Source organism: Periplaneta americana, chromosome 1 (genome assembly GCF_040183065.1).
Source record: "Periplaneta americana isolate PAMFEO1 chromosome 1, P.americana_PAMFEO1_priV1, whole genome shotgun sequence".
Classification (NCBI taxonomy): domain Eukaryota; kingdom Metazoa; phylum Arthropoda; class Insecta; order Blattodea; family Blattidae; genus Periplaneta; species Periplaneta americana.
The window spans coordinates 211,358,043-211,373,324 of NC_091117.1; the positions used below are offsets into that span (position 1 = coordinate 211,358,043).

General features: G+C 35.7%; 1 protein-coding gene across 1 annotated transcript in view; it reads right to left on the minus strand.

Moving 5' to 3' along the window:
* Nucleotides 1-6,166: 6,166 nt before the first annotated feature.
* The window catches only part of LOC138707583 (UDP-glucosyltransferase 2-like), a 54,860-nt gene continuing 45,744 nt past the window's right edge, over nt 6,167-15,282 (minus strand). Inside the window, exon 6 of the mRNA XM_069837219.1 lies at nt 6,167-6,548. Within this exon, the coding sequence (XP_069693320.1) occupies nt 6,266-6,548 (283 nt within the window). The 3' untranslated portion in view covers nt 6,167-6,265. The remainder of the gene's footprint in view (nt 6,549-15,282) is intronic.

Below are 15,282 nucleotides of genomic sequence, written 5' to 3' on the forward strand. Positions count from 1 at the left end.
TAGTATGCGGCTATTTTGCGTGCGTGTGAAGAGATTATGATACTGTATGTTGACAGGTAACTGAAACGGGAAGCAAGGTAGGTAGGTGTAGAGGTGTGAAGGACTTGGAAAAGGAGAACAAGAGAATGAATGGTATTACCGAGTTTTTTCTACTTCCGGTTTAACCGGAAATAACTTCAACTCTCTTATTTTAAGGGGAACACCCAATAAATAAATATATATATATATATATATATATATATATGTTTAATAGTGCTCATTAAGAGCTTTTCAAAAAGTACCCACACTCGATATTTCTGTACAAATTCAGTGTTGCTAAGTCAAGAAAACAGAAAAGTGTATCGAATATTAAAATAATAAAATACTCCTTCCTTAACAAAAACAAAACAAAGCTAGCTCACCTTCTAAATTATGTGTTCAAATTGGTAGCCCTCAGCTGCTTTACAATGTGTCACTCGATCATAGAAACCATTTAAGGAATGATTTAACCAGGTTTTAGGACTATCTTGCACCACTTCCATCTTTATTTAGCAACACTGAATTTGTACAGAAGTATCAAATGTGGGTACTTTTTGAAAAGCTCTTAATGAGCTTTATTAAAAAATAAACATATATATTGGGTGTCCACTTAAAACAAGAGAGTTGGAGTTACTTCCGGTTAAATCGGAAGTAGAAAAAACTCGGTAATACCATTATTGAGTTCTTAGCATATGGTTATCCTCACATACCAAGTTTCATATCACTGAACTGTATGTTTCAAAAGTTATTTAGGTGGTGCATTTATTATTTTAATATTCGATACACTTTTCTGTTTTCTTGACTTTGTATAGAAATATCAATTGTGGGTACTTTTTGAAAAGCTCTTAATGAGCACTATTCAAAAATAAAAAAAATATATTGGGTGTTCCATTTAAAATAAGAGAGTTGGAGTTACTTCCGGTTAAACCGGAAGTAGAAAAACTCGGTAATACCATTATTGAGTTCTTAGTATAAGGTTATCCCCACACACCAAGTTTCATGTCACTGAATCATATGCTTCAAAAGTTATTTAGGTGGTGTGGGACTTTTAACTAACCCTGTATAATGTAGAGATGATTATGTACACTGTATAGTGAGTCGCACAAAATTTCTAACCTTATTTCATTTAGGTCATTAACATTTAATCCAAACCTTTAAAAAACTGATACACTAAAGTTAATAATTTATTATGCCATGAGCACAAAAAGAAGACCTATGACTTCCCAGCTGTCTGTACCATAATTGATTCTCCATGTTATTACAGGTAAGATTCGCAGTGCTGTTTCTTCTCCATATCTACTTCGTTTTAGATGTTTCGAACCGTACAGTTGTATCAATGATGTAACCTTCGTTTTTCTCTCTCTCAATTATAACAATATCTACTCTTTAGTCGAACCTGTGCTCGAAAATCATGTAACTTTTTCGTTAACTCATTTTCCTTATTCATCTTGAAGGAATTGGCAAAAGAGCTTCTTACTCCATGTTGTCTATTTCTCAATTCACTTTTTTTTAACCAAGTACCATATTACCCCATCCCTGGAAGCAATAGGTTGGCTTAAACTAGATAAGAAAAGAAATTTACATTCACTTCTCTTTCTCTTCGAAATCTTGAACTCTTCTATTCCTTCGTACCTGTCGTCTCGCTTCACTTACCTTTCTTCCCACCACAATCTGAACACACGCTCTCGCCATGAAACAATACTAACAATACCATCCCATCGCACCTCCTCATACTCATCCTCTTTCACAATAGCCCTGCCAAGACTATGGAACTCGCTACCTGCTAGCATCAGGGACTGTCGAAATAAAATTCAATTCAAACGCAAACTTACTAGGCACTTGGTCAGTAATTGAGACTCGTCCAGACATGGTTTCTTGTAAATAGTTTTTTTAATCTACCACAAAATATCTCAATATCCGGTAATTTCATCACTATAGAATTTTGTTATTGTAGGTTTAATTTGTAATTTAGTAAATACAAAAATATTCTTTGTTCTTAACTTCTATGATAAAATGTCTAGCTTTCATTAATCAGGTATTCTTGTCGTACTTTAATTTTTATTGTAATTGTAATTGTAAATTTAATATTAATTGTAATCTTATTGTTCATGTTATAGTTGTAATCCCCTGGTAGAGGGGCAGAGAAGGCCTGACGGCCTTATCTCTACCTGGTAAAATAAATAAATCTAATCTAATCTAATCTAAGCAAGAATTTCCATCTCGATGCAAGCTCTGCAGCAGTCTGTGCAAAGAGTGCGACCCCAAATCCCTTATGAGGAAGCTCTTTCCAATTATCATATTGTTGTTGGTTCAATAAACAGTTCCTTCAAACATCATATTTCATATTATGGATTTATTAATTTGTCCTACAGAGGAATCTTTGTAATGTTAACAATTAATATTTGAGAAGAAAAATTCGCTCCGGCGCCGGGGATCGAACCTGGGTCCTTGGTTCTCCTCAAATATTAATTGTCAACATTACAGAGATTATCCTGTAGGACAAATTAATAAATCCACAATATTCTCATAGCTAGCAGTGCATCATAACTGCGGAATCCCGGCCAAATAATTCACTCAACTGAGTGCGCTCCTAGTATAATGGCAGTTGACACTAGACATACACGTCAACATATATGCCTAACTTGGAGTCAGGCCACAAAGGGGAAACACTGAAGAAGAAAGGTTCGATCCGGTGCTGTGGATTGAATTCGATGTAGCTCAGTGGTCAGAGCGCTTGGTGCGTAGAACCAAGGAACCGAGTTCGATCCCCGGCGCCGGAGCGAATTTTTCTCCTCAAATATTAATCATATTTCAGCTTATGGTAAAGGTGTTATTTTGTAATTATTATTTAGTATTATTTTGCATTATTTTATTCAACTTGTGCTTGTATGACTATATATTTTTTTTGTTATTGGTCTTTAAATATTAGTCTGTAAAATTGTATCAGCTTCTTTTATTTCTGGCTTAGTGAAAGAGAAGGCCTAATGGCCTTAACTTCGCCAGAATAAATAAATAAATATTATTATTATTATTATTATTATTATTATTATTATTATTATTATTATTATTATTATTATTATTATTATTATTATAGATATATAATAGAGATCTTGTTATTTTGAAGTCTGAAATGCCTCTAGTGCCTGACAACAAAGGATTTATGTTTTAAGAATTTATTAAGTACTGCCATTATACACTAATTTGGTTTATTAACATGCCAAGAGAAAAATGGATCATTTTTATAAATACAATAGCGTGCAAATTAATCCGAACACGACATATTTTTACATGTTCTGTCATTGTTGGCCTCACAGCTGCTCATACCGCTTTAATTGATATCTGTAGTACGTGTAATTCCATTGTTGAAGATCTGTCATTATTATTTTTTTTAATATGTGACATTTTGCCTGTCGTTTTGTACTTATAAGCATTTCAGTTGTGTTGAAGATTTAATACTGCAATCCTCTGTCGTCTGGATACAACTCCACGAAAACGGTCTAAAATTATAACATTAGCAGAGCATTCTTCTATGACACAGAGGCAAATTGCTGCAGAATGTCACATCGGTTTGGCTACTGTTAATTCGATCATAAAACGATACAGGGAGACTGGATCCATCACACCCCAGAAAAAAGGAAACTGTGGCCAGAAAAGGAAGACTTCACCTGCAGATGATCGTTTAATTGTCAGGAAAAGTAAATTAAATCCTAGACTAACTGCTGTCGACTTAACCCGCGAGTTAATGGCTATCACTGGGGCGAATATTCACGTCACAACAATGCGACGTAGGCTTTTGGAAGCTGGACGAAGGGCTCGTCAGCCTATTAAGAAGCAACTGCTAACCCCTGTTATGTACAAAAAACGCTTAATGTGGGCAAAATTACATCAACACTGGACAGTGAATGACTGGAAGAATGTAGTACTTTTTTCCGATGAGTCTCATTTCGAGGTCCACGGTCACCGTGTTTCTTACGTACGGAAAGAATCCGAAAAAGTAACAGCAGCTCATCTCCAACAAGCACCCAAATACCCCCCTAAAGTAATGTTTTGGGGTTGCTTTACACATGAAGGGCCTGGAGCATTAATACCTATCAAGGGAATGATGAATTCTGACAAATATATTCACTTATTGGAAACCAGAATCGTACCCCAGCTGCAAAAATCATTTCCGGATGGCAGAGGTGTGTTCCAACAAGACCTAGCACCATGCCATACGTCTCGAAAAACTACAAAATTCTTCAACAAGAAGAATATTCAGGTACTCCCCTGGCCAGGCAACTCACCCGACATCAACCCCATTGAGAACTTTTGGTCAATTTGCAAAAGAAGAAAAAAAAAATGGATTGTTCTACAAAGGAGAAGATGATTTCTGCCCTCATTGGTGTATGGTTTCGCGATGAAGAAATGAAGAATATTTGTGGGGAATTAGTGGAATCCATGCCAAATCGTCTCAGAGCTGTTATTAGGAACAAGGCAGGCCACATAGATTACTGAGGTATGTCTTAGATTCTTTTTTTTATCCCGTTTGAGTGTTTTTGTATAAGTAAGTTAATTTCGTTGTTCGGATTAATTTGCACGCTACTGTATTAACTTCCAGAACAATCTAATTAAGTAAACGAAAATACTTATTATGAAAATGGTTCAATATGAGTTTCCGTCAATGAGATCATAGGTAAAGAAGACAGGCTAATGGCAACGTAATTATTGGTTTGATAAGTGAACAATACTCTCAAAAAGATTCTTTTATGTTGTGATGTTTCAGAAAAGTGCAATTAAAAATATCTATAACAAATCTGTTAAATAAAGGAATGGATATCCTGTGGCCAAGGGGTAATAAGTATGATGAAACGTTACTTAGCGATTCTGTCCCTTATGTGAAGATAGCTGAACAAGCATTAGCTGTTGTTTATTCCATGAGGAGTCATGTATTTATTGCATTTTAAACTTTTCAAAACGATTTTTTTCTGTTGCGTACAAGAAAAAACACGTCTTCCACACGTGGTTAGATTTCAGTGTTTTCGTAGCCTATATTATCTCTTAAATTAAACATCGTATCTATCTCTGACATCAACCATAACTTCTTCTATCTAATGTATGACTGGCATAAATGGTCTCGCAATGATTATATAATAATTTTGTATTTTTCATGCTTGAATTACGTAAGATTGCTTTGCTCTGAAACGATCGAGTTCGACTTTAATTAAGCATATGTTCGCGACGTAATTTTCATTATGCACACTATTTTACAGAGTGCGTTGATAGCGCTGCAAACAAGAAGGTCGCGGGTTCGATTCCGACGGAATCATGGATTTTCTTCATTGGCCTAATCCTTCCAGTCGAATTGTGATTATGAACCACTGAGTCTCTGAAATAAATAAGCACTGGTGGGATTTCCTCGCGGATAAAGGCTGCAAACACGTGAAAGTCACATTCATGCCGATTGTCTAGAATGGGTGGAAGTCTTATTCTCGCTATCCTGTGGGCCTCCACTGCCTGTACTGGGATAACTTTACTATTACACAAATATTTGAAAATTTGTAAGAAAGTGTAATATACCAAAGAGGAAGACTTACAAGCTTTCCATGTCGGAAATCAGCGTTCAAATCCAGACGTGTTGAAGGGCAAATCATGGGAAATTATTATAATGGGAAAAATTTCTGTAAGAAATTCCGTTTCACTCTACAGCATTTCATAAAATTTGCATGGTTTCCTTATTATCACATGTCCTAAATGTAATACATTTGCCAGAATATACTTCTCGTCACTGGAATTTTCTGCCGCCTGAAATGAAGGTCTGCCGAATGTAGTGAGATGTGGTGCTGTACCATTCAAAAGAGACTACTCCCCCATCGATGTTAACAACCACATTACATACATTAAAGAATGATTTCAAGAGTAGGACTGTGTTGTGTATGACAAAAAATAAATATAATCTTTGCTGTATACTTTTAACTTAAAATGTTACTATTTCACTGGCACTACTCTTAGCATGTTTAAGTCTATATTACAATAATCTTTCATGCAAAATTTTAATTTAAATTGTTGCTGTTTCATAGGTACCGCACTTAATGCAATTTTTAAGTCCATATTAGTGAGGATGAAGCAGGGAAAAGGAATCAGTTCTGGCAGGCAATTAATGATGATGGAGTGGGAACTTCATCTCATTTATTTATATATAAAAATACAACGTTATAATATAATAAATCAATTTTTCTTGACAGAGTTTTCTGTATTGCAGTTCACGTTATCAATTCTGTTTCTGCTTCTTGGTTGGATTTGAGAACAACATATTTAACAATGCTCTGAACACCCAGTAAACTACCAGAATTACTGCAAGTCCCGCTGCGGCCACAACCAACAACACGTCGAGTAGAAGGTACTCGTACCAATACAGTTGAGCCCCTGCTGAACGCAGATGTGGCGCTCCCTGGTGCCTGATGACGTATTCCGTCCAGAACACTGCTCGATCTAAGGCGGAATTCGGGTGATCTCTGAACAACTCCGACATTTTCTTCGAATTTGCTTCGTAGCTGCGTATAGAAAAAATACATACGTACATTTTAAAAATATCCGCTTTATTATTAATGATTATTAAAGACTCGTTTTGTTTTTCAGATTGGAAAATCAATGACGTCTATTAAAAGGGTGCTCTAGGTAGTCGCCCTCCCTGTGAAAATTGGCAAAGACAACAACTGTAGTTTGATAACTTCAGCATCCAAGTTACTAATCTATAAGTTCAACATGAGTACAGAAGTTTAGGCAGCAACGTTTTGACTCAGAGACTCATCGTCAAAATATTTTTCTACGTGTGACGTCACGTTGCCATGACTATTGCAGGACTGCCTCCACTCCATCCTCGTCCACGCCAGCCAACATACTTAAATGGAATGAGTCCGATATGGCGAATATTTTGGAATGGTAGGCTAGTATAAGAGATTTTTTGCAATTCATTTTGCGTAATTTTCAGAAAAGTCCATGAATATGTTAGAAATTTATTTTTTCAGCCGTTGACTTTACTACTTTATATATTTTGTTAGGTGTTAACCTTTACATAATAAGTTGTGTGATGTATGAACGTTTTCGTTGAGCATTTCAACATCATCAGATACAAACTGTCATTTTACAATATCAATACTCTCAGTGTTATCTACACAATCTGCACATACAATACATGTTTACTATCATATGGGGATAAAACCTATTAAAAATTATATGAATTAGTTTTATAATGTTCAATTGTGGATACCCCAAATGTCAACAATTAAAATATACTTATATTATCATGGATATATTTTTTGCAAGTCATCACATGTGAACAATATTATGAGCGATGTAATGATATGAGACTAAAAATGAGATTAAAACATAAAAATGAGCTAACTCTATTCAATGCTTTACTATGCATGTGAGGATTTGCAAATTACAATGTTTGTTACAAGGTATTCATTTTTCCATATCATGGTGTAAGATTCTAGCCTGTTATAACTGCCTATATTTTGCAGATCTTGGTGTTATTATTTATGCCAATTTAACGTTCATACATCACACAACTTATTATGTAAAGGTTAACGCCTAACAAAATATATAAAGTAGTAAAGTCAACGACTGAAAAAATAAATTTCTAACATAGTATAAGAGAGTTATTTCCATATATTTGTCCAAATTACTTTTGTTCAGAGGATAAAATATTGAATGTTCTGCTCATCTTAAGGGACCGCATGGGAAGAACACATTAAATGTGCTTGTAATGTTGTCAATAGCAAATAGAACGGTAGCTGAAATTATATAATAATAATAATAATAATAATAATAATAATAATAATAATAATAATAATAATAATAATCCGTGGCGCTACAGCCCGTGAAGGGCCTAGACCGACCAGCCGACTGCTGGCCTCACGCCCACATGGCGAAGCAGAGGTGGACGATCATCCAACCAGAATGGAGGTATCGTGTGGTTAGCACGATGATCCCCCAGTCGTTATAGCTGGCATTTGCAACCGGATTTTGCTACCTATCGTAGCTCCCTAAATGCATCACAATGCTGGCCGAAATTACATGAGAAAATTTCTTCCCCCATGAGGACTCGAACCAGCGCACATTCCGTAACGCGTGTCCTAGGCAGGATGCCTTAGACCACGACGCCACGGCGCGGGACTGTAGCTGAAATTACTTACTTCAATTAACTAGTCATTGACAAGTTATTTGAGAAGAAACGCCGTATGGAATTCTACTTTGAATAAGTAAGCCAAGGGCGTTTTGTAATTGCTTTACATTCGAAAATGTAATATTTGAAATATTAAGAAACTTCCCAGTCAATCCATAATCTATTTGAGATCTTCCAGCTATACCAGCAGTATTCCACGTATCAACTAGCGTGGAGCAGTTTTTATTATATGAGAATTTTTATGATCGAGGAGACAGTGACGAAGAAGAGGAAGTTGATGGAATATTAATTTGTGGTTCCAAATATCATTTGCAAAAATTGACCCATTCGAAAAATTTGGTACAGCAAAGGGACATTTCAAAATGTATCGCAAATACTTAAGCAGTTTGTGACTATTCGTGGAGACACTTGGTTTTGTGTACGCCCTTCTAGGCCTACTAAATAAAATGCTGCAGTTCTACCTACGAACTAATACTCCGATCGGTGCTAGAGCAATTTCCTGATTACGGCTGGGATAATTCAGAACCTTCTGTTGTCATTTGTGACTTCGAAATGAGTATAATCAAAGCAGCTCAACGTGTTATTCGTCATGCAACATTTCGACTTCGTTTGTTCCACCTAAAACATACTGCTCTGAGAAAAAGAGAAAAGCATCGTGTGACTACTAGGAAAGAGATTCAGCAAGCTATTTATGATATTCTGGTGAAAGAAAAACGAAGCTTTTTTTGAAATGCCAACTTACTTCATTCATCTGCACCTTCATTTGATGTGTTACTCCCAAATGGGTTATCTTAGACAACCTAGTGAACCAATTACTCCCTCAACTTCCTATGCTTCAGCTTTCGAACCACCACACAGTCATCTGACTCAAGAGTCTTCTCAAGCCGACTTTTCAATGACAAAATCTCCAATTCCATTCTTACTACACTACACTCTGTCACTTTCGGATTTGAACCAAACTCTCTTGGCTCTCTTCAAAATCATCCAGCCAACACTCCGACCCCAGAATGTTCATCACAGTAGGCTACTCCGATGGCCAAAACCAGTAGGTCTATTTGTTGTATTTTTCGTTCTATGTTTTATTTTAAAATAATTTTATGTTCGATCATGCCGAAATGTAGTAATTATACACCTGGTAGCAGCCCTTTAATGGACCTCATTAAAGTACACCTATTCATTAAAGTTCAGGTGTTCCACCAATCAGAAAATACCGTTGTAGCAATATGAAAGCGCAAGTATCGATTATTCTCGGATATGCAATCGAAAGAGAACTAGCGCGAGATTAGACAATATTAAACTCAGTCGAAAAAAACAACACACAAATTAACATCAATTCACCGTCATCTTCCAGCCTTTCACAAAGCACATTCCAGCAAATTCATTTCACCAATTGCCGGAAAAAAATCAATATGGTCGAGCATGAAAAGTCGTATGAAACTTGCCTATAATGGTAATTAAGACGCTCGCTTGCGCTCGTTTCATAAACAAACATACTCGCGTCTTAATTACTACCATTATAGGCTCGTTGCATAATGTACTATTCTTTGACTGATTTAAAATATTTGTTCTGACTCTACACTTAAATTAAAAACACATTTGGCAATGAAATTTTGATTACTCGAAAAAGAAAATGTTTGTAATTTTATTCTACACATTTCTTTAATATAATGCGACTTCGAAATAATATTGATTTTTCTTGGTGTGATATTTCGATTTTTTTTACTTTAATTCTCTCAACATTTCATTATTTGTACTGCAATTAAAATATCCCCATTAAAGAACCACATTATGTTTGTACTATGATTTGACTCATCTTGATATTTTCCTTTAATGCGCTGACAATTGCTGGGCAAACTTCTGGGATTATTTGTCCGATAGCCTGTTTTGAAATTCGCAAAAGATACTGAAGGCTTGTAAACGAATTCCCTGTCACAAGAACTGTAAAGTCAGTGCGAACCTGGAATGTTGACATATACAGACATTAACCAAAAATAGTGTTTTCGTACTTTGTTAATTACATACATATTAACATTCTTCAAAGGATGAATTGAGTTTAGAACAATAAATACTGTCCTGTCTTGACTTCTCGCATGTTGGTGGCTGCTTTTTTAAAGTTTGGCCGCCCGATTTCATCAGTAATTCTTCTAAATTGGTGGAAATAATCCTAGTAGTCCTAAAATTGTTATACTGGCCACTGATTTCTTGAAATGTTACAGCACTCAACAAATTACTCCCTAGCCGCTTCTTGTACAGCTGCAAAGGTCTACGTTTTTTTCTGTTGAAAATGTGTGCTATTACTATCAAAGCGCAAATAGTAGTTAGCAAAGCTTCCTTGTTTTCCATGGTCGTGCATCGTGCGAATAGATGAAACTAGAAAAGTGTTGGAGGCTTGCGCGCCCTATTAAGTTGGTTCACGTCATACGCACAGCTTGCTCAAGAGTGGACAATTTACTCCGCGCATTACTGTCGCGACGCGCCCATGTATACGCGACCTTGATAGCTTTTAATGTACTTTAATCGCTTGTAGCATAACTTGGCTACGTAAAATTCATTGCATAATATTTATTATTAGAGTCATCATCAGGCTTAGAGACTTTGGACCCGATACAATAAGTTTACTGTGCATGCACTAAAAGTTGTTGACTCGCTGCAGGTAGATAGAGATGTGTTGAGGTAACAACGTTGCTATTTAGAGTAGAGTACGGTAGTATGGGGAAACACATACATATGTACATTCTGAAAGTAAATATACACTACACAATGATAATGTCAAAAGAATGTGAAAAGCATTTATTCTCCTGTCTTTTATAAGTATTTGTGTTTAATTATATACAGTGTTAATGGTGGAAATAAACATGTAGCAATTTTAATTTTTTTCATTTATTCTATTGGTCGTCTTTAGGAAATGCAGTTACAGCACCGAATTGCAATGTACTACAAGATACATTCTCAGTGTCTCAAACGTAAATCTTTTTCGGTTATCTGCCAAAGTTTGAATCGTAGAAAGATGCGCTCTACGTCGCATGATAGGAGCAAAACGAAAAAACCTAACATCATCGCAGTCTCTAAGAGAAAGTCCTTTATTCTCGGGTGACTCTATGTCCACTAATTTGCTGTTTATGTTACACAATGTTCCATATCCGTTATTTTTACATAAAATTGATTTCCACTTCTGTTTTACACGTTCAGTAACCGGTGTACTTGGTGTCTCATTAATTCTCCGTGTCATTTCCTCAATTAATTTGAGGGCTTCCGGCATCTCTTGCTCTGACTTTTCTAACCGTGTAATAGTTTCAGACACAGTTTGAAAATAGGTTAGTATGAAAAGCAAATTATTCGTCAGAACCTTCAAACCCAGAGCGTTTTCCTTTGCGTATTTGTTGGCATTCACTCTACAGTACCCCCACCCACTGTACGCTTTACCACTGTACTCAGCACGCCGTTATGGGGATTTCCCACTGAACTGCTCTATTGGGTCCGAAGTCTCGAAGCCTGGTCATCATTATCCAGACTTCGATTATCCGACCTTCATGTTATCCGGATCGCTTTTTCTTTTTTTTTTAATTACAGTAGTGTACGTAGGCTATAAACAGTACTGAACAATGAGATGTTTTAAATTTAATTACGTACTGTACTATGAATAAACACTCATTTATTATCTACATGTAAGTAATATATTTCTACATTACTCGGTCCTACCTTTGTGCCTTTAAGATTACAGGATCAAAAACCACAAAGCGCTCTGACACTCTGTATTATCCAGATTGCTTTCTGCCCATAGAATGCGGATAATCGTGACTCTACTGAATTATTATTATTATTATTATTATTATTATTATTATTATTATTATTATTATTATTATTTCTTAGCTTGTCTATTTTTTGGAACTTGTCAAGGATAATGAACCAAAAGTGTAGGTCAGCGGTCATCAGAACACTGCATCCTCGGGCTAACGTCTCTTACCCGCAGACAAGACACTGCCCTAGCGTGCATTCGTGGCTGCTGGCGGGTATGCTGTCACCTTATCCCTTTTGTACGACGGAGCATATTTCCTTACCCTCCACGTCCTCTACTCATTTCAGCGAATGCTGAAGACCACTGGTGTAGGTCATAATTTCATATCTTCAGCGGCACATTCTGTGAACGAAGTTATAAATAACACCACAATCCATTTCAAACACAATACCTTCATCATAACTAAATCACAAAGAAAATCTAAAATCTCCATATATTTATGCCCTTATCTCGTCAGACATTCTAATGAAACGTTAGTTCATTGCATTAAGACAACAGCAATGGTGGATCGTACCTGGCATTGTTGAGAATTTCTCTGATAGCTTTGAGGACGCTTTCCTTAGTCATAGTGTGTTGATCGAGATACACTCCCATGCCTTTACGGATGATTTTCTGTATGTTGAACAACTAGTCCACGTAGAAAGGCACCCCAACGATGGGAACTCCCCTGTATGTCGCTTCTGATGTGCTGATCTTGCCACAATGACTAATAAACATGCGGATGTTGGGATGTGCTGAAAATGTTTGCAAACAATATTCATTGAGGATAAATGTTGTTTTGAACTTAAAGCTACAGGACTGGAGTGAACCTTCTAAATATTTCGACAGTGTGTTGAAACATGAAGTATCAAACTTCTCGTGGATTCCACGTGCACGGATATTTCGTTCATGTTCTTTGGATATCTGTGTACTCTTTTGGATCTGCCATATTTTGACTTACCGTTTATCCAGGCATAACAGACCTCACATTAAACTGCACATATATGTAAGATAATTGCTTAATTATGTTTGTGTAACGCACTAATTGAAGCAAGGTATTGATCTATTTAATATTAGATTAATAATGGTATATAGACAACATTGACCATATGGCCTATAAACTAACTAGGATGTCAATACTACCTAGGATGTCACTCTGTGGCAGCCATTTGCTTATTTTGACGTTGGGCGGCATTCCGGGAAGATTTTCAGATTCAAATTTCCAGAGAATTCTCTGAGGCAATTCTGAAAACGCATCCAGTAGCGCTTGCCGTTTCCTTAATGTCAAAGTGTCGCTCCGGAGGTTTGAACCCAGACTAAAATAAATGAAACCGTCCTTCGCTTCATCCAGATATTTCTGCAGGTCCTGAAAGAGAAACCAATAATTGAGCACAGATATCAAATCTACTTCATGGGATAGTTTGAACATATAGTACTACAATACACTTCTTCCAACCCATACTTATGGCTTTTAAGGAACCCGGAGGTTCATTACCGCCCCCACATAAGCCCACCATCGGTCCCTATCCTGAGCAAGATTAATCCAGTCCCTGCCATCATATCCCATCTCCCTCAAATTCATTTTTATATTATCCTCATATCTACGTCTCGACCTCCCCAAAGGTCTTTTTCCCTCTGGCTTCTCAACTAAAACTCCATATGCATTTCTTGATTCGCCCATACGTGCTACATGCTCTACCCATCTCAAAAATCTGGATTTACTTCTTCTAATCCATACTCCGATAAACTCTTGTACTTTACTTTCACTAGTTCTATAATAGTTGTAATTTAAAAATTATACATGAAGATGATTCTTTAATTAGAGGTAACAAATATCGCACCCTACATCCCTTCAGTTAGTGGTTACTCTGGACACAAACCAAAAAAGTAGTCAAAACTACGAAGGATGTATGAAACAGCAGAAATCTCTATTTCATCTGTCAGAATGCTTAGTTGAATAAAACGCGTATAGATATTGAACATTAGTAAGAGTTCATGAGCACCAGGCGATGTCAGTTGACCCTAATATTGGAATCTATTGGATATGAAGAGTCCACTGCAAGAATGATGGATGTCACTTTCTTGTCGAAAATGAACCAAGACTGTCAATGCATAGCTTAAGACATATAGAATGTACATACAGAGTTATATGGCATTAACACTGATAGTCATTGTCCAGTAATGATCGGAAAATCACAGTTAAGCTTTGAGCGCTAAGCATTTCAAACTTTCAATTGCTTCTCCTCCAAAATGTATTCCAAATGACATCCATCATTCTTGCAGTGGACTTCATATGTTAAACATCTTTTAAAATCCTGTTTTTTTATGTTAATACCAGAGACGTGGACATCAGTAATACTGTTGCATTCTGGTAATAAAAATACCTTTATATTCAAGTTCAATTCCTGTGTAAAGACATAGCTGATTAATGTAAGTTTATGAAGAAAATTAGTTTATATTGTTCGTCGGACCTTGATTTTCCTTTTACTTATTTATTTACATGTATCTTTGTACTACAGTATCATAATATTTTATCTTAATACATTGTACACGTTAATAAAGAAGTAAACATAAATTGAAAGCTATTACTTCGAGTAGAGAATGTAAATAACCCGAAGTACAACGGAAAATAATAGGATACAAACCGTTGCCAAAGATATTGTATAAAGTACTAACTTACAATGCTAAAATTAATATGCCCAATATAGAAGGCTAAAGTTCGGTAAACAGATAAGAAGAAACGGAAGAGAATGATGCTGATTAATGACAACGGAATGTACCAGAAGGTCATGACCGTGAAAATGTAATTGTAATAACAATACAGTAATAATAATGATAATAATAATAATTATTATTGTTATTAGTATTAGTATTATTATTATTATTATTATTATTATTATTATTTGTATGTATTTATTCACACTGCAATGGGTATATATCCAGTGGCAGTGGTGGCAGTGGTAACTAATTACACTCAATAATGACAATCATGAACTTATTAATTCAAAATACAATTAATAATAATACTAATAATTAATACTAATAATAATAATAATGATAATAATAATAATAATAATAATAATAATAATAATAACAGGGAATATCCTAAATTAAATGAAGCACGATCACTTAAAATAACATTTAAAATAAATCTAATTTGTATCTTAAACCTAAGTTCGAACTGAAACCCACGAGTATGATATGTTCATAACTGCACAAGTACCTTTCAATATTATACTCATTTCGCTGTCAACTCACTCACTGCACTGGAACTACGACACATTTCACTGATTCTATCCTGATTTCACTAGCACTTCAAAAA